General features: G+C 45.7%; 1 protein-coding gene across 2 annotated transcripts in view; it reads left to right on the top strand.

The window, feature by feature from the left end:
* Positions 1-19343, top strand: part of NBEAL1 (neurobeachin like 1) — a 978461-nt gene that overhangs the window by 581866 nt on the left and 377252 nt on the right. For both annotated transcript variants that reach the window (XM_085648956.1, XM_085648955.1), the window contains 2 exons: positions 419-1012; positions 8925-9100. In XM_085648956.1, coding sequence (XP_085505082.1) covers positions 419-1012; positions 8925-9100 — 770 coding nt within the window. The remainder of the gene's footprint in view (positions 1-418; positions 1013-8924; positions 9101-19343) is intronic.

Raw genomic sequence — 19343 nt, 5'->3', positions numbered from 1 at the left:
GGGAAGCTTTTTTGTAGGGTCTTGTAAATGTACTGCATAAATGAAAAAAGTCAAGGAAATTAGTTTAAACTACCTTAAACGAATGCAGCACCACTACTTAACAACTCATATTTTGGTCCTGTTTTAATTCGGGGGAAATTTACAAACTGTATGCAGTGACGCAAGCACAAAAGTGTTTGAAGACAAATTTCAAAGGGTACATGTACAAGTAAATAAAAAATATGATGATGGGTCTGGAGGGGTGGTTGTCAGGAAAGATATGGTTAGAAAATCAATATAAGATTGAATAGTGTTGTAATTTTCCTGCTGCTTAAGATGACCTTCTCTATTAGTTCTCTCCAAAAGCACATTTTCAAAAATGATAACATTTGGACTTAGCAATGCTCTTTAATTTCTCTCTCTCTCACACACACACTAGGTGTTGCAGCTGATGCAGTCCCAGCCAGACGCAGCACACCAGATTTCACAGCAGTTAGGATGGCAGGAGACGCTGGTTAGGCTCTTCTTGAAAGAACACTGTGACACCAAGAATGGTCCCAGAGAAAGTAAGAGGGATTCTAGAGAAGATGCTGTTGACAGAAGCCTCCTTGATGAAGAGCTGCAAAAGCACAATATTGACAATAAAAATTTAGATAAAGTTGACAGTTTTGCCACAGCTAATGCTGCTTATCAAACGTGCATCTCAGAGGACTCCAAATTCCCTGAAGCAAGTAACCAGACGCCTTATGAGATGCAACATCAAGAAGATAACTCTTTGAGTGAAACTCCTCTCATTACAGAGGATCAGGAAGAACCCTGGCATAGTGACACTTCCCATCTTAGTTTGGACCTTGCCCCCTATGGATTGGCAGACAGTGGGAATCAAACATCAGCCAGTTTACCCAGTACTCCATCACCACTGGAAGCTTCCAAAACCTTTGCAGTGACGCAACCTGATCGAGAGACCAATCATGTAATCGATGCAAGCGTTGGTGATGAATTCACTTTCAATGAAAAGTATGAAAACCGAGAGGTAATTATTACCATGACACTTGTACGTAATACTGCATTTAGATCCAGTGCATTTTGAGTGAATAAAAAATGGTGGCTTTCCCCCAAAAGATTTGTAAGGATATTCCAAGTGAGCTAACATCAATGACAAGGATGTCATGCTTATTAAACTGTACAATAGGTGTCATTGCATTAGGCATGTCATAGTATTTACTAGTGAGAAAGCACTTTGTGGTAATCAAATGGTGCAAACCATTCAGTTCCTTCAATTTCTATTATGATTCACCTTTGAGCCTCTCGATCTCCTGTTTCATTTCTTCCCTTACTGCAATAGAACATTCCTCCCCTTACAACATACAGGTTGCGTGTTGGCCCTCCAATGTATCTTGTGCTCGTAGCCTTTTAGACAGCCTAAACCCGCCTTAGTAATGTTTGGAAAGTCTTTATTTCATGCAAAAAATTCTCATTAGAAGTCATCCATTGTGCTTTGCACGCATGGATTCAAATCCCATCCTCGTCGCCAGTGTGGTAATTAAAGAAACACTCTAGAATCCAGATGAGAAAGTTATAGAAGATGGGCTCTTTATTCATAGGAAGATCCCATCCAACTGCCCCCTGGCATTGCCTCACATTCCAAGTCAGCGATACACGTTCTTATTGACATGCTGACATTCCTTTTGGAAGGTCAGGTACCACACACTTCTTGTTGAGTGTCGGTGCTGGTACCTGGGAGAAGTGAAACATTGCTTTTCTCTCACAAAGATGGTTTCTAGGATGTAGCACAAGGATGGGGAATGACATACTAAACATAAAGCACAGAGGAAAATTAAGAACTGGAAACTTGAGATCAAAAGGTAGAGTGCATGTTAAATGTCGTGAGGTGCCTGATGTTAAAGAATACTATGTGCAGTTAAACTTGAAGCAAATACTTCCTCTTACCTGTTCTGCTCACTCTACTCATGTCTGTAACAAACTTGGAAATATTGTAGAGACTCTTTAAATATTTAAAACTATATTTATAAATAAAAAGTAAAGCCGCTAATATGTAATAGAGATATCAGTATGTTTATCTAAAGGTATACCAGGGCAGTGGCAGCCAAATTCCCCATTACCATTAGCTGTATTTCTTTGCAAGTCTGTGTAGTTATGCTGGTCTCTGTTGCTTGATAATATAATCAACCAGAGGGTTATATTGTGTGAAGGCGAGTGTATAGGAATGTTGATAGATAAAGAGAGGCGCCTGCAGGAAAAAGCATTTCTAATATTGTCTGTTGAAATACTGTGATCGAAAAACACCTTTTGAGGAATCAAATGCTATGTTATTGTGGCTGATTTCCATTGATGTTGCAAATGATTTCTCTGGATAGTCTCAGTAATGATTTTACTTGCATCTGTAACACACCTAGGCTTCCAAAGAGCTCCATCATTCAGTCAGCAACCTTAACTAGCTGTGAAGTTCTCCAAGGGGATTTGATGAAATTAAGAATGCAGACGTTCTCTGGAACTTGGGTACAACTTTGTACACTGCATGTTTTGGAGTATAACATGTTGAACAATATGCACACTAGTTGTTCTTAATCACAACTATGTCAAATATAGACATTATTCATATTAAGGGTGTATATTTTTTACTGTGGATCCATAGCAATTTAAACTGCTTCATAATCTGCTGTGTAGTTTCATATCGAAAAGCATTACTGAAAATGCGAATGTCTGAGTTGTATTACTCTATGTGAACACTTAGTCACATGCAGAATAGACATTGCATAAACACCCCACTCAGTTTATACAGGAAATGATATCTAAAGGCAGACTAAATGTTTCATTGATGATTTCAACAGGACTCGAAACAAATACACATAATTCAAAAACTATATAGCATTTACTTTACATATTCAAAACACTGCACTTTCAGATATCCCATATGGTCTTGTTCTGCCAATATGCTGTTCTATTGTGGAATATTTCCACATTGTAGGCACCCGCTGAAAAGAACTGGGCTTTTGTTGCAGTTACCCCCTCCACCCCCAATTTATGCGCCCTTTTTAGCTACTAGATACTGATTTTTCAACTCTGACAGTCCACTGAGGCCTGCTAACCAGATGTTGGGATCCACTATATAATACAAGTGCACTTTACCCTCTCTAAAAGAGTTTGTACAGTGCCATGCACACACACTAGCTGAAACTGCTGCAGGTCAGGCTGCTATCATCTGTACAAATGAAGCATCTTAAGGTCATCAACATTCTCCCCGGACAGACAGCATCTCCTTTTGCATCTTTCCCACCTTTCCCTATTCTGGAAGCTAGCAGCTCCAGTTACATTGCAAGTGCTCCAGTGTGTCCTCTACTACACATGTTTATCGTCCCTCTCAGGTACTGCATGGGCTACCCACACAAGACTCCCTTGCTTGAGGGGTGAAGCTATAGTTGGGCTAGACTATCATAACTGCCATTATTGTCACTTTATGCTGTTGATGGTGAGGAGATATTTCATTCAATTAAGGTAACAGCGGACAGTGGTCTGTCATATAAAAGAAAGCCTATGACTCCTCTGACTCTTGAGTGCTTCCGCTGCCTCTTTCAGCTAGATTGTTGCTCCCGAAGGCTAAGACAAGGCCACAGTGTCAACCTTAGAGGGTAATCGCAGAGCTGAACTTCTCTAATCAATACCTTTCTTTGTCATCCTCTGGCTTCGCCAAGCATGCAGACCTTTAGAGTTGAAAACTGTGCTATAACTGTGGTACATCAACCATCCATTTAAATAACCTAGTGAAAATGTAAATCTACATCTAGGTTAAATCACTAGTACAGGTTGTGTGGGTAGCAGTGATGTCATTTTAGTGCCCAAGTGTGTTTAGTTAAGCTTTGTTAAATGAAACCCAGTTCAAAGAGATGGCTCAGTCCTTCTTCAAATGAAGTTGAAACATGATGTGCAACAATTAATAAACTTACACACCTTTGAAAACTTGATATTACAATCTGAATGAATTCCTGCTAATATTCCAATTTGGTAATTGTTTTTACATCATATTTAATTTGAGTTACTTTCATGAATATGGTACACAGCAAACCAATTAATTAAATTATAATCGATGTATAAAATGTTTTCATAAGATTCCCCTGTTTCCCTCATGTCTTGGAGGTCAGCCCTCATGTGAAGTTGGTGAGGTGTTCTCTTTTGTTCTTATTCTGATGCCTGAAAAACAGTCCATGTTTTGCCAACCTGAAAATACTGACACTCAAACTTGTCGATCCTTAACACTTCAAAATAGTAACCGCTTTCCTTCACAGCTCAATTCACATGTGCAACTGTGGCCCCCATAAATGTAACCACCCGACTAGTAGTTGCCTTAAAATGAAGATCAGACGACATCCATGTTGCACTGATTCCAGTAGGCACCCATTTCATTGAGGCTTCCCCTTTCTCATGAGCTCTTAACCATCATAAATCTAAAACATAGCAGATCTATTATTGTCTTCATTTGTACCCTCCCATCCCGACTTCCCCTTTGCTTCGGTTGTTACACAAGACCTGTCATTTAGTCTGTAAGCACTATAGCATTATTTACTTTATAGAGTTTCTCTTACTGCAGCCCGGACATGCGCTGCTTTAGCTGAAACCGCTTGTGTCTTTTTTAAGTAGCACGGCCGCCCCTGTAACACGGTCGCCTGCTTTCAATCACTTTAACCCGGCATTGTCTTGTATCTGTTTCAACTCCCACCCACCCATCCTCCCAAAGTAAAATGGATTTAGAAATGATTAGCGAATTAAGTCATGTGGTTTCCAGGTAGCACAGTACGTGTGCTAATGGGCTGAAGCCGACAACAGCACATCTGTGTTACATGTCATCTTCACTAAGCCACCTGACGGGGTTGTTTTCAAAAACCTGTTTTATTTACAACACCACCACCAATACCACCACTGATAACACCAATACCACCATCGCCAATACCTCCAACAATACCACCACCACCAATACCACCACCACCAATGCCACCCCTACCATTACCACCACCAATACCACCGCCAATACCAATACCACCGCCAGTACCACCACCACCAATACCACCACACCCAACACCACCACAACCAATACCACCACCACCACCAATATCAATACTGCCACCAGTACCACCACCAATACCAATACCACCACCACTACCACCACCACTAATACCACCACCACTAATACCACCACCACTAATACCACCACCACCACTACCACCACCACCAATTCCACCACAACCAATACCACCACAACCAGCAATGCAATACCAGTATTTTTTGAAATACCAGTATTTGTAAAGCGCACAGCTACCTCCGAAGTGGTGTCCCGGCGCTGGGGTCCGTCGGGAAGATTAAGCGAGCTATTGCCCAGAGTCACATGGTGCTGGGCTAACCTGCCACCTGCCGCCGGCACCGGGGATCAAACTGTGGACCCTGTAGTCCGGAGTCAGGCACCCTAGCTGCTGCGCCACACCTCTTCCACCACCACCAATACCCCACCACCAATACCACCACCACCAATCCCAGTATGGCCTCCAATACCACCATTGCAACCACCACCACCTCCAATACCACCAATACCAATACCTCCACCACCACAAATACCACCACCACCAATACCCCACCACCAATACCACAGATACCACCACCACCAATACAAATATCGCCACCAATACCACCACCACCATTGCCACCAATACCAGCACCACCACCACCAATACCACCACCACTACTAATAATACCACCACCACTAATACCACCACCAATACCCATACCACCACCACCAATCCCACCACAACCACAAATACCACCACAAATACCACCACCACCAATCCAGTACCACCACCCCATCAATCCAATCCCACCACCACCAATACCAATACAACCATCAGCACCACCAAAACCAACACCACCACCAGTACCCCACCACCACCACCACCAATACCAGTACCACCACCGCCACCAATACCACCACCACCAATACCAATATTGCCACCAATACCACCACCACCACCACCATTGACACCACCACCAATACCAGCAGCACCACCAGCAATACCACCACCTCCAATACCACTAATACCAATACCACCACCACCACCAATACCAACCCCAGCGCCTCTTGCTCATTAGTAATAGCAGGGGCACTGTAAGAGGCTGGAGCTGCAGCCGAGACCATCCCACCATGCCTGTCATAAAGCACAGCCCTCCCTACACCAGGAGGTGATGCCAGGGCCCTACTACGGCTGGAATAATATTTATAATCTGACAAGCGGTCGAGAAGGGTATTTATTGCAATGCAATAGGTCTCCCATTTGCGAGAGTTTAAGCTATTAGTATTGTAAATGACAATGCCTTTTATTTATGTTTCAAAACCCAAAACATGAATAAAAGGCATTGTCATTTACAATGCCAATAGCTCAAATTCACGTGAATGCGAGACCTATTGCATTGCAAATACTTGTTTTTTATTTGATTTCAGTCTTCGTTTTAACTGTTAAATGCTGATCAGTTTTCAGTACCATGATTTTGCACTGCTCCTTTTTCACTCTGGTATTTTTCTGCCATCATGATGTTTTATTCTCATTAAAGTGTTTACGAGATTTTAAACGATAAACTGGCCTAATAAGCCGACGTTGCAAATCAACACAGATTGTGATTGCACTCAGATAAGAAAGTGCACGATTCACTTCAGAAGTATGTCTTCAGTAATATGACATAGTATTGATGTAGATGTAGCTCTTTCAATTCTATTTCTATTCCACTCTTTAATTATCAATTAACTATTGATCTGCGTGGCTAGTGCAGGGGCCATGGGCAGTTTTCACATTGAGCTACTCCTAGTCCCAGCTGTGCTGGTCTGGCGAGATATTTAGTGAGTGGGCTTCAGAAATCCGACCACAAGCTTTTGCTTGTGGCTAAAGCTTGCGGTTATGCATGCGGGCACGCGCACAGCTGCCATCTGGCTTTCCTCTCACGCTCGCGGGCACCCTTACACTCGTGGGACGCTGCAGCTGCTTTCACTTTTGCTGCCGCACGCGCATACCACTTGCGTGTTTATTTCCTTGTAGCACGCGCGTGCACACAACTCCCGGGCGTTGGGCTTTCACCTGATATTGTCCGATTACATTACATTAGGCCACACCCGCTTGCCTGTCCCGCATAATTATAGCGCAAACATGAACCAAGGGCATTATAGCGCTTCACACGGAAATCAGCTCCCCTTACACAACAGTTTTTAAGCACAGCATAACAAAGCGATTTACACGGAATCACAAGATACTGCGCCTGAGCCGAGATTCTAACCTAGTTACCCAGTTCTAACATCCGCAGCCCTAGCCGCAACGGTTGTGATATTAGGAGATTTGTCATAAGAAGAAGCACTTGCTGAGCTGTGAATACGTAGTGCTTTCACCTGATATTGTCCGATTACATTAGGCCGCACCCGCTTGCCTGTCTTGTATAATTATAGCGCAAACTTGAACCAAGGGCCTTATAGCGCTTCACACGGAAATCAGCTCCCCTTACACAACAGTTTTTAAGCACAGCATAACAAAGCGATTTACACGGAATCACAAGATGCTGCACCTGAGCCGAGATTCTAACCTAGTTACCCAGTTCTAACATCCGCAGCCCTAGCCGCAACAGGTGTGATATTAGGAGATGTGTCATAAGATGAAGCTCTCCCTGAGCTGTGAATACGTAGTGCTTTCACTGGATATTGTCCGATTACATTACATTAGGCCACACCCACTTGCCTGTCCCGCATACTTATAGCGCAAACTTGAACCAAGGGCATTATAGCGCTTCACGCGGAAATCAGCTCCCCTTACACAACAGTTTTTAAGCACAGTGTAACGAACTTAGCGCCACCACAGCATCACTCAGCACCACCACAGCCTCACTCAGGGCCACCACAGCCTCACTCAGGGCCACCACAGCATCACTCAGGGCCACCAAAGCATCACTCAGGGCCACCACAGCATCACTCGGGGCCACCACAGCATCACTCGGGCCACCACAGCATCACTCGGGGCCACCACAGCATCACTCAGGGCCACCACAGCATCACTCAGGGCCACCACAGCATCACTCAGGGCCACCGCAGCATCACTCAGGGCCACCGCAGCATCACTCAGCGCCACCCCAGCATCACTCAGCACCACATCAGTATCACTCAGCATCACCTTTGCACTAGTACACCACCACATCATCATCACTCAGCAAGACCTGAGTATCATTCAGCATCACCTCAGCATTGTCTCCGCACCAGTCACCACCACCACCACCACCACTACCACCTCAGCATCCCTCAGCACCACCTCAGCCTGCTCTCGGAATCTGGCATCTGTTGATTCTCCCCTAGCGTCTGGCCGCTGCTAGTGTTATAATACAGGTATTAGTTCCCAACCTTCACCCTCCAATTGTTTATGCCCCCTCAAAAAAAAGCTTTAACAAACAACCATTGGAATAGGCAGAAACAAGTTGCCAGCATTGCAAGAACAAAAGAAAACTGAGGACAATTTTTATTGTAAATACTCTTTTTAATATGATCGTTCAGTTGTTCATAATGCCTTCTTGGTCATATATAAGGTAACAAAAATGCTTCTGACACTTTTGTATCAAAACTTTTCAGCAAGCTGCACAGCAGCCACACTTCTCTACAGCACAGCTGAAAGACATTGGCAAAGTCATTAGCTCTGGCTAAACACTTATAAGACCCCAAAGGCAAGACCTATTGGCTATGCCAATACATGTTGCTTTTTTGACAGCATGCTTTATAGAGGTAATTTAATTCTTATTGAAACAGTCTTCAAATATTATTTAATGGATATGCCACAACACCTGTCCATTGTATTCTTAATGCCTCTGTGAAAGTAATATTCATTGACATTAAGTGTAAAGACTGTGTTCCTTTTTTCTAGGTAGGTGAGGATGAACTGGTGCAGCTTTTGACAGATATACTCATAGGTGTTCTCTGGAAGGGAATTGACAGGTCTGACGATGCCACGTGGATCGAGAGGGGCCAGGTATTCTCAGCATTAAGCAAGTTGGGAATGTCCAATCAACTACTGCAGCCTTCAGACGAGCTCAAGCTCAAGTAAGTGAGTGCAGGAGTTGTCCACAACAAGCCTCCGCTTCAGACTGTGAATGTACACATAAAGAGAGTAGACCTGAAGGGCGTGGTGAGCTGGAAGTGCAGTAGATTTTCTGTCCACTGACCTGATTATTTATCTTTTCAGTCATAATTATGTAATTGTACAATGCATTACGTTGAGGCACAGAGAATACTACCCTCCTTCTGCTGTTTTGCACTGTTGCTTTTCTTAATGTTATTTTAGGATAATCTAACACATAAGGGGCAAATCCTTAACTTCATGTCCTTGTGAAAACCCTTCAAATAATACCAACAATTGCAAAACACAGTGACACATAAACTTAAAGTAAAGCTGGAACACTAATAGCCCCATTCTTGACATTTCCAAACTAGTTGTACATGTTGTGATTATTTATGGGACCTACTAAACCCATAAGCAAATTTGATTACCAGCAGCACCCATATAAATTCCAAAAAATCTCCTAACCTTCAATAACAACATTTATCTTAAAGAGTAGTTAAATGTTCAAACCAGAGAGGTGATTTTCAAAAATGTCTTTCACAAGCAGAAAGAATGGTATGCAAACTAAACTGTTTGAGATAGTTCCTAGTCAATAGTAATATTGTGCTTCTGTAGCTTTCATGTTTTGTAGACCAAATAATGTTGTTGTAGAAAGAGAGGAATATACTGGAATGGTTTTCAAGTGCAGAGAAGATACATGCGTAGAACAAGCATTGGCATAGCCATTAGGTCTCGCCTCAGGGACCTTATAAGTGTTTAGCCATGCAACAGTTGATGTTGTTGCACCATAGATATTGTGCTGGATAACTAAACACTTATAAGCCCCCAAAGGCGAGACCTATTAGCTATGAGAGTTGCACAGTGAGAATTCTAAGATTATCACACAGACCACCGACGATAATTAGAAGGGAAACCTTTCTAAAATGTAACAACCACATTACAAGAGGTGACATTTTTCCTATGAGGAGCAGGCCTGCTTCTGGAGATCTCAACGGCCTTGATTTGACTTAAACTGAACAGTTTTGCACAATGTATTGCAAAACTGATTTTAAAAATGGGACTACGGGGAAGTAGGCAATGTTTAACACTGGCTTAACATAATGCCCCAGCACGTGATGACATATAAGGCCCCTGAACGCGATAACATTAGGGCCCTGGTAGCTGCGCTCTGTGCCCATTCAGTCCCTCTGCTGAGACTGTTCAAATTTACTCTGTTTTTCAATGGAGCTTTTTGTGAAGTGCACCTTGAGTCCCCAGAGCTCCCAACTCTTTCCGTGACCATTATGTTAGTGAGAGTCCTAAGATTATTACGCAGACCACCGACGATAATTACAAGGGAAACATTAACATTTCTAAAATGTAACAACCACATTACATGAGGCAGCATTTTTCCTATGAGGGGCAGGCCTGCTTCCAAAGATCTCAACATGAGAGCAGAGGTGGGTGAAGGAAGAGTCCGGCGCCGCTGCTGGCTCCCGAGAGCGAAACGCTCTGGGAGTAAACCTTTGAAAAGAAGACATCCACACGCCTTTGGCCAATTGTGTACTGAAGCCAGATGCAAAGGCCAATAGCGTGTGAGCACAACATGCTCGTGCTTTGAAGAAAGCTGAAGTGATTCCAAGAGGTCGATTTCCTATTCAGCGCATGCGGGCTGCCATAGGCTCGACCTAAAAAAGAAGAAAAAGTACAGGGAAGATAAACTTCTCTAGCATTTATGTCTGGGCGTCCCCAGCTCCCAGACTTCAGTACTGCCAGATTGAAATGCACTCTGACCAATACACGCTCTCTTATCAAGCATTAAATTAAATGTTTTTAACCACATAGACACCCATACTCCTGACATAGCCTTTTGGGCTGACAAGACCTCGAACCCAGATCTAGTAGATGCAATACAAGCAGGATATGCTGTTACTAGGTTAGATCAAGATGGTAATTTTGGTGGTGGCTTGGCAGTGGTCTATTGTGATCACCTCAAAGTAATCTGTAAACCTGCTACATTAGCAGATTTCGAAGCCCTGTCCTTTAGATGCAAGCAATAGAGTAACTTCACCTTTAACAGACCTATTGATTTACAGGCCGCCGGGCCTGACAGCCAATTTCCTAGATGTTTTAGGTGACATCCTGGAGCCATGTTTGCAGTTGTCTAATTTCACCATATTAGGTGACTTTGATTTCCATCAGAAAAATTCCAACAATAGAAAATCCGAACAACTAATTGACAATCTGAGTGATTTCAATCTTATTCAGTTGGTGAATCCTGCTACACATGTAGCAGGGCATACGCTTGATGGCATTTTTTATCAAATTATCCAGATTTACAGATAGAAGCTATTTTACCTATCATCTGGTCAGATCATAAGGCTGTTGATTTTAGCCTAAAACTCCAGCCTCTAATTCCTGTTACTAATAAAACTATACAAGGCAAGAAGGTTCAAGCCTAGAACACAATCAATAAAGCGGTATTGACTGATATTTTATCTTTGTCCCAGCCCTTAGTCACGAATCACATAAATGGAGCAGAATGCAACTTTTATGAATGGATAAAGGTGGAAACTACCAAGCTGAGTCCTCTCACCCCCCCCCCCCCCAAAACAAACTATTTAAAGCTTTTAAAGTAGGCCCACAGCACCCTGGTTCTCCCTTGAACGCTGGGAATTAAACATAAATGTAGAAGACAGAAGAAAGTGTGGAGAAGGAATTACCACACTGAAGAAAAAAACAGATATAATCAATACTCTCAAGACTACAAAAAACTGATAATTATTGAAAAAATTAACTACTTCTCAGGAAAACTCCATTCAGCTAAGAACTCCACGATAGAACTTTTGTTTTTTTAAATCTTTTTATTAACAATGCTCATGAGATCATACAATACAAAACAGTGTCTGTATATCACATTGGGAAATAATACAAATGTTATCAGGAAATTACACATCAGGGAACCACAGGGACCATCAATCATTTCCAGTATTACAACCCCTCCAAGAGTGCACCCATTCCTCTGTATTTACTTTCTTCCATTTTTTAGTACACCCCCTACTTTTGTATACAGTTTCTTCAGCTCTTTGGCACCAGTCGAGGTCGCGCTGCCATTCCTCCCAGTGCGGGGGCGCCTGCACCCCCCACCCCCTGGCAATGTTCCGTTTCGCTACACCCGCAGCCAGGGCCAACCATATTTCCACATATCTCGGCCAATCAGTGTCCCCTTTTATCACCAGTAAAAGCCACTTCTGCTCCATCGGGACCGCCTCCCCCACTGCCTTAGACACGGTGTCCGTGACCTTCGTCATAAAGGGAACGGTATCCGGACACTCCCACAGGATATGAAAGAAGGTGCCCTCCTGTTGACAACTCCTTACACAGGACGCCGACTGGCACCTTCCCATGCATAGAGGTGTGTGCGAGGGTAGTAGGTACGGTGAAGGATTTTAAGCTGCACTGACCTGAACCTGGAGCGGATTGCAATCCCTCTAGGACCCTGTAGCGCGTCTTACCAGTCTTCATCATCTAGACTCCCAAGGTCCTTGGACCAGGCTGCTCTGAGGCTTACCAAAATCAGGTATATTATTTATTAATTTGCTATATATTGTTGATGTGGGTTTCTCCGCAGTGGGGTCGAGTAACAACCTATCTTCCATCGGGGAGTATTCCGGGATGGATGTGCCACTTGGTATATGGGATCGTAGGGCGTGCAGGAGTCATATGTGCTGATATCTCTGTGAGTGGTGTAAGTTGTACTCTTTTTGGATGTACTCGAAGGTGCGGGGAGAGTCCCTTTTCCATACATCTCCTAGGTAATCTATGCCAATCTGTTGCCACCCCCTGAGCCGTCACCTCGAGCAGCTGCTCACCCTGCCACAGTGGTGTTCTCTCAGTCAATGTGCCCACCCAGCCCAGGAGCTGATTTGCCTCCTTCCAACATTGTAGTACTACCTTAGTGTACTCAGGCCATGCCTTTTGCGATCTACGGGCATAGAGAAGAGGTTCGCAATTGCCCCTTGGCATAGCCGTTCTATCCACCCTATAGGCGGGCTCGTCCCTATCTGTCGTTGATCACCTGCAGTTGTGAGGCCCAGTAATATAGTTAAACATCTGGGATCGCCAACCCTCCATTGTACACCCCCCTGTGTAGCTTGTGTAACGCAATCCTAGGGGACCTCCTGTCCCAAAGCAAGGTCCGCACCGCCTGTGAGATCCATTTAAATAGGCTTGTGGCGACTGGATATGGAGTAATCTGCAGAACGTAGAGGAGTATCGTCAATGTAAGCACCTTTAACAGAGCCGCTCTACCGATGAGAGAGAGAGAGAGAGAGAGCGCGCAAGGGTACGCCAATGAGTTACTTCAGCACTCAGGCGAGCCAACTGGGGCTCGAGATTTCTCTAAAAAAACTCCTTCCTATCACACGTGACGTAGACTCCTAAGAATTTAAATCACTCGGAGACCACCGGAGCCGAGCACCGAGACGGGATCCGAGGGGGAGAGCCCGACAAAGGAGAAATCACAGATTTCGACCAATTGATGGTGTAGCCAGAGTAGCTGCCAAACAACTCGAATAGGTGTACCACTTGAGCTATCGAGTGGTATGGTCTTGTCAAATATAGGATGATTTTGTCAGCATAGAGGGATATACGCTCTTCCCACTCCTCAGTCGCCGCCAGGCCCCAAATCGAGGGGTCCCTCCTGATCCAGTGGGCCAGAGGTTCCAATGCGAGTGCGAAGAGGAGGGGAGACAGGGGGCATCCCTGCCGTGTCTCCCTCCGCAGTGAAAAGGCCCTAGATACAGCCCCGTTGACCCGCACCCGGGCCGTCGGTTGTTCGTACTGCAGAAGATTGGTCCGAATCCCAACCTCTGAAGTACCATGAACAAATATGGCCATTCAATACTGTCGAAGGCCATCGAAGCGTCCAACGCCATCAAAGCCGTTTGAGTATCCCCAACATCCTACATCCTCGGTCATGTATAGTACCCCATATAGGCGCCGTAGGTTATGGCGGGTGCTTCTGTGGTGCATGAACCCGGATTGGTCAACGTGTACCAAGTCCGTAACGACCGACAGCAATCGATCAGCCAGGACCTTGGCGAGAACCTTGGCCTCCACAGTCAGTAAAGATATCGGCCGGTACAAAGTGCATTGGTCCGCTGGCTTCCCTCCTTTGTGGATCACTACGATCATGGCCTCTGTCTGATCAGGGGGGAGCCTCCAGGACTCGCGTGCCTCATTGAACATCCCAAGCAGGGGGCTGTTACAATCATAGCCTGTTTTTTATAGATTTCAATTGGGAGCCCATTAGGCCCAGAGGCTTTCCCCGACTGCAGGGAATTTAGAGCATTTCTGAGCTCCTTCACCGTAATGTCCGCTTCTAGTTGTTCACTCATTGCCTCAGACAGCAAGTGCAAAGTCTAGTAAGAATACCGCACCGTCTCTTTCGGTTCTCGTGCATACTGGAGAGTATACTCGCTCAAAGTGAGCTGCAAAGGCCTCTGCTATGTCCATGCTCGATGAGCAGAGCGAGCCCGCCTCGTTCCTTACTGCAGATACCCAGGAGCGCTCCCTATCCCAGCGCTATAGCCACGCTAGTAGTTTCAGTGCTTTGTCCCCTATGTCATAAATCCGGTACTGGGTGGCCAGCGCATAGGCTCGTGCCTCACCCTCGGCCAGGGCCCTAAGGTCCTTCTGTTTCAGCTTAAGTCTGTGGCAGAGTTCCACAGTGGAGGTTGTTGTATTATCCCTTTCTAGCTGCTCTATGAACCGGTTCTGGAGAAACTCCTCCTTTTTCCCTGCCCCAATTAATGACTGGGCCAAGCCCCTCAGCACCGTCGTGTAGGCCTCCCACAGAGTAATTTGGGACTCCACTGACCCCCGGTTCTCTTCGAAGTACAACTTGGATCCCTCCCGAAGTTTGTCCCCGATTGTCTGGTCTCGGAGGCGCCAGGGATCTATCCTCGGAAAGGTCGCCCTGTTGATAATCGGACCTCTAAGGGTGGTACATCCGGGGGAGTGATCTGAAATCCCCCGAGCCATATGTTTAGTGTTGCCGAATTCCCCAATTTGATCATTGCGGGTAAAGAAGTGATCGATCCTGGAGAAGGACCCATGCCGCGCCGAGTGGAACGTTTATTGTCTAAGTGAGGGGTCGCCCAGTCCCATAGCCGTGGCAAAGTCTGACAGACCCCATTCCCCTTGTCTGCCTGTTGGGGCGTTGGACCTGTCATATTCCGGGTACATGACTGCGTTCGTGTCACCACCGATAAGAAGTACTCCTGTGGGGAGACTTGTCAGGAACGCACTCAACTTTGGGAAACACACGGAGTGTCTGCCCAGAGGTATGTAACAGGAGCAAAATATCAATAAGCGTCCCTCCGATCTACCCGCCGCAGTAAAACAGCCCGCGTCATCCGTCCACGTGCCTGAAACAAGAGGTAGGGTGTTGCGTACCAGAATTCCCACTCCTCGTCACCCGGAGGTGAACCCCGAGTGAGCAACCATTTTATAGCCAAAACGATCTAGGGCTTACATCTATTCCCCCGCAGGTGTGATTCTTGAATTAGGCCTATATCAGGGGAATGCCTCTTTAGGTGTTGCACAAATACAATGGGGTAACCCTGTGTCCCTCAGAACCTGGGTATTTGTCAGAAAAGCTACAGCGGTTCTGTTGGGTAAACTGATAATTCCTTTACAAAGATACGTAAAATCAATTGGTATCATTCAACTATGATATTATTGGAACACAAAATAAACAAAAATGCACTTCATTGAATATCAATTTTACTTCTCAATGGATAAGAATAAAAATATACATTTAGAAGGCTGTCAAGAAACAAGTGTAAAGTGAACGGCGGCATAGATCATAGTGAGGTGAGGTGCTCAGTGACTTTAGTGATGTGACCATATTATATACAGGTGTAAAAATAAAATATATACAAGAATTATGTACAAATAATCAGAATGGATTTATAAATGAGAAAGAATGGTCCGAACAACATTAATCAGTTTCTCAGGTAATTGGCAAAAGCACTAATAATTTATAACCATGAGACTTATTGTAGCTGAGCCAATGTTTTACACCAACGTTACGACCCTGACAGCAGCCTGATTGATAGATGTCAAAGCGGGTCTTCTTCAAGACTAAGGTGGTGTATACAGCACAAACGGAGGAGGGAACTCCCTCAAAGCAACCTCTTCAGGTCAAGTTTAATGGTGGCCTGATAAAATTCCGGAAACTTCGGGACCAATTAAGTAGATGTTTGATGGTGGGGACAACGTGGTCTTTGGAATCGTCAGATCACCGTGTACATTTATTTAGAATGCGGGCAGAAGTGATTGAACATCAGCCATAGTGGAGAAAACATTAATTATGCTTCCCTGAAAGCAGGTCGGTCAAACCTAATAGCGCGTCCTCCTGCAGCTATGGATATCAAGTTAGCACCTCGTGTATCAGCTCACCTGCGCTCCTCAAACCCTGGAGCCACATAGTTAACAGCGAGCGTCCGCCAGCTGTGCAGTGTTCAAGTCCATAATAAGACCAAGATTACCGGTCCCCGCCACCCAACCGCCCCAACCTACGCCGCCGACCACCCCACAATCAGGGACCCGTTAGAAGAGTTCACTCGAGGCCTACCGTCAGGCCCAGCAATGTCTGAACTGTCCCAGAGTCACTCAGCTGTCCGCTGCTCACTGCCACCAGCGGTCTGCCCCTCCGCAAGTTCAGTGACCTCCTCATTTCGGTTCGATACCGGGCGTTGCTGTCTTCCCTTCCGACCAAGAGTCCACCAAACTTCTAGCCAGTCGCTGGCCTCTTCCGGCGCATCGAAGAAGTAGGCTTTACCACCATCTAGGATTTTGAACCTGGCCGGGAAGAGCATCATGTATTTTACTCCCTGGTCTCTAAGGGCCTTCTTCACCCCATCAAAGGAGCGCCGCTGGCGTTGAACCCGAAGCGTGAAGTCTGTAAAGAAGCGGATGGGGGCATTATCCAGCTGAAGATCTCCATGGCTACGTGCCGCCTGCAGGATAGCATCCCTATCCCTAAAATTCAGGATGCGGGTGATGATTGTGTGGGGTGGAGCCCCAGGTCTGGGCTTACCCCCCAAGGCCCTGTGAGCCCGTTTGACTGAAAAAAGGTTCGATAGGCATTAAGGCTTCAAGTGGTTCAGTACCAGGTCTTCTACGAACCAGTCCGTCGAGGGCCCCTCTATCCCCTCTGGCACTCCCACTATGCGAATGTTGTTACATCTAGCCCGACCTTCCTGGTACTCTAGCCGAGCATGTATATCAGCTTGGTTTTTAGTAAGGGTGGCAACTTGGTGAAGTTCGCTCATAGGAGGTTTACTTCTGTCACTGAGTCTAATTTAGGCTCCAGGGTACAGCGGAAATCCCTGATGACCCTCATGATGACTTTCAGGGAGGGGTCCGGGCTGCCGTCTTTAGGGTCGTCTTGCGGGCCACTACCCATTGCCCCTTCTTCCCAACCCATAGCAACAGTATACTTGTCTATCTGGTTGGTCTGACTCAGACCCACTGTCCTGTTGCAGCCCATGGCGGATCTTGGACGATGTTACAGCAGCACGCTTACAGTTGGAAGGGCTTTGGCTGGACTTGTAAAGACTGTGGAGGCCACCCAGCGGGCACTCTCCCCAGACCACCAGGGCACAGCCAGGACCAGATTGGTCCGTCACACACTATATGCCGTGGCTATCCCCACCGTGTATCAGACTAATGGTGTCAAACAGCAGCCCAAGACCGAGGTTCGTTCAGTCGCGGGGTAACCCACCAGGAGGACCCCTCAACGTACCTCCAGCTCGCAGTCTAGGAATGAGCTCGGACGGGCTGGTATATCACTGTGACTGCACCCACCAGCCTGTTCAAAGCAACTGAGGCAATTCAGTCCGTGCTCTTCACACCCCTCCTGTGATGGGGGGCGCTTGCTCAATTATCCGGGGTCCCAGGCGCAGTAGGAGAGGCCAAGGCACCCTGTAAGCGTCGCCGGTACAGCAAGCTAGCAACCATCACTACTGAAAGGCCAATAGGGGAGAGGCTGCTCACCAGTAGAGTCTCGCTTGTGGCTCCAGTCAGCGTGAGATCTTAGGTCAGATCCGCCACCGTCTGATGTCCCACCAAGTACCTGACATTTTTGCCCGAGGAGGCACAGGATCGCTCGAGTCTCCCTCGCGCCGCCGTAGCAAATGGCGGCCGCGATGTAATCCGCACAGTGTCTGGGTTGCGCGCCCGCTTGCGCGCCTCAGGTGCCTTTTTCTCAGTAGTCTTGGCTCTCGTGGCACCCCAGGGGGAGTCCGTCCGACCCCGCTGTACTCTGCGGGCGATCAGGAGAGGACCGGCGATCTCCGATCACGGGTTCACAGCAGGTGCCATTTTAGTTTTCCTTCGTTCCAGATCCCCGCTTGCTGTTTCAGTGCCTACGGCTGCACTACTCTGCCGCCTCTCACTGTCTCAGATCGCTGCCACACTCCGGTTACGTTTGGTGTCTTCGGCCACTTCGGAAGTCTACGGATTATGCCAGATGTATGGGTGTAATCCCCAACTGCTAGCGGAGCTCGATTAGGAAGCTGCCATCTTCCACGGCTGAAAGCCACGCCCCCATGATAGAACTTTTTAAACAGCTCAGGTGCTCTTAAACTTAACCACCAGTTGCACACTGTCCCGCAGCCAACCTCTTTGTGACAAGCTAGCATTTAAAAAAAATATAAAGTGGAGGAAATACATAAAAAGTTGAATTCTAGTTGTGCAGCCATAACGCCGGCCTTGGTGTCAAACTGGCTAGCTCTTAATTAGGGCTCTCGGTTCTATGGTATTTATTTTTTGACATTTCAGTCTGTATTTATCCATATTTATTTTTTGCAAATTTTTTACGTATTTATCCATTTTTATTTTGTTTTCTATTTAAATTAAGCTGCAATGGGTATTTTTCCACATTTATTTGACTGATAAATGTATACTCACATTTGAATGTGTTTCAGCAGTATACAGTACAATAGCGCTATCTGAAAACACTTTCATTGTAGAATAGCATCAATAACTGTAAATCTGCACTTAATTGGAAAATCTATTGTCTTTTTTCAACTCCCCTACCTCTCAATCTGTACTCCTACTGACTTGTCACTCATGATTGACTGTAGAAAAAATTATTCAAAGAAGAACTATTTTCCGTTTTGAAAGAAGTGGTAGCGCTTATAGGACAAACAAAGTCAGGAGCCCCATCCGACC

This window comes from Triturus cristatus, chromosome 3_2 (assembly GCF_964204655.1).
Source record: "Triturus cristatus chromosome 3_2, aTriCri1.1, whole genome shotgun sequence".
NCBI classification, from domain to species: Eukaryota; Metazoa; Chordata; class Amphibia; order Caudata; family Salamandridae; genus Triturus; species Triturus cristatus.
Note: the sequence above shows the minus strand (reverse complement) of the source record. Positions and strands in the feature narration are given on the sequence as shown.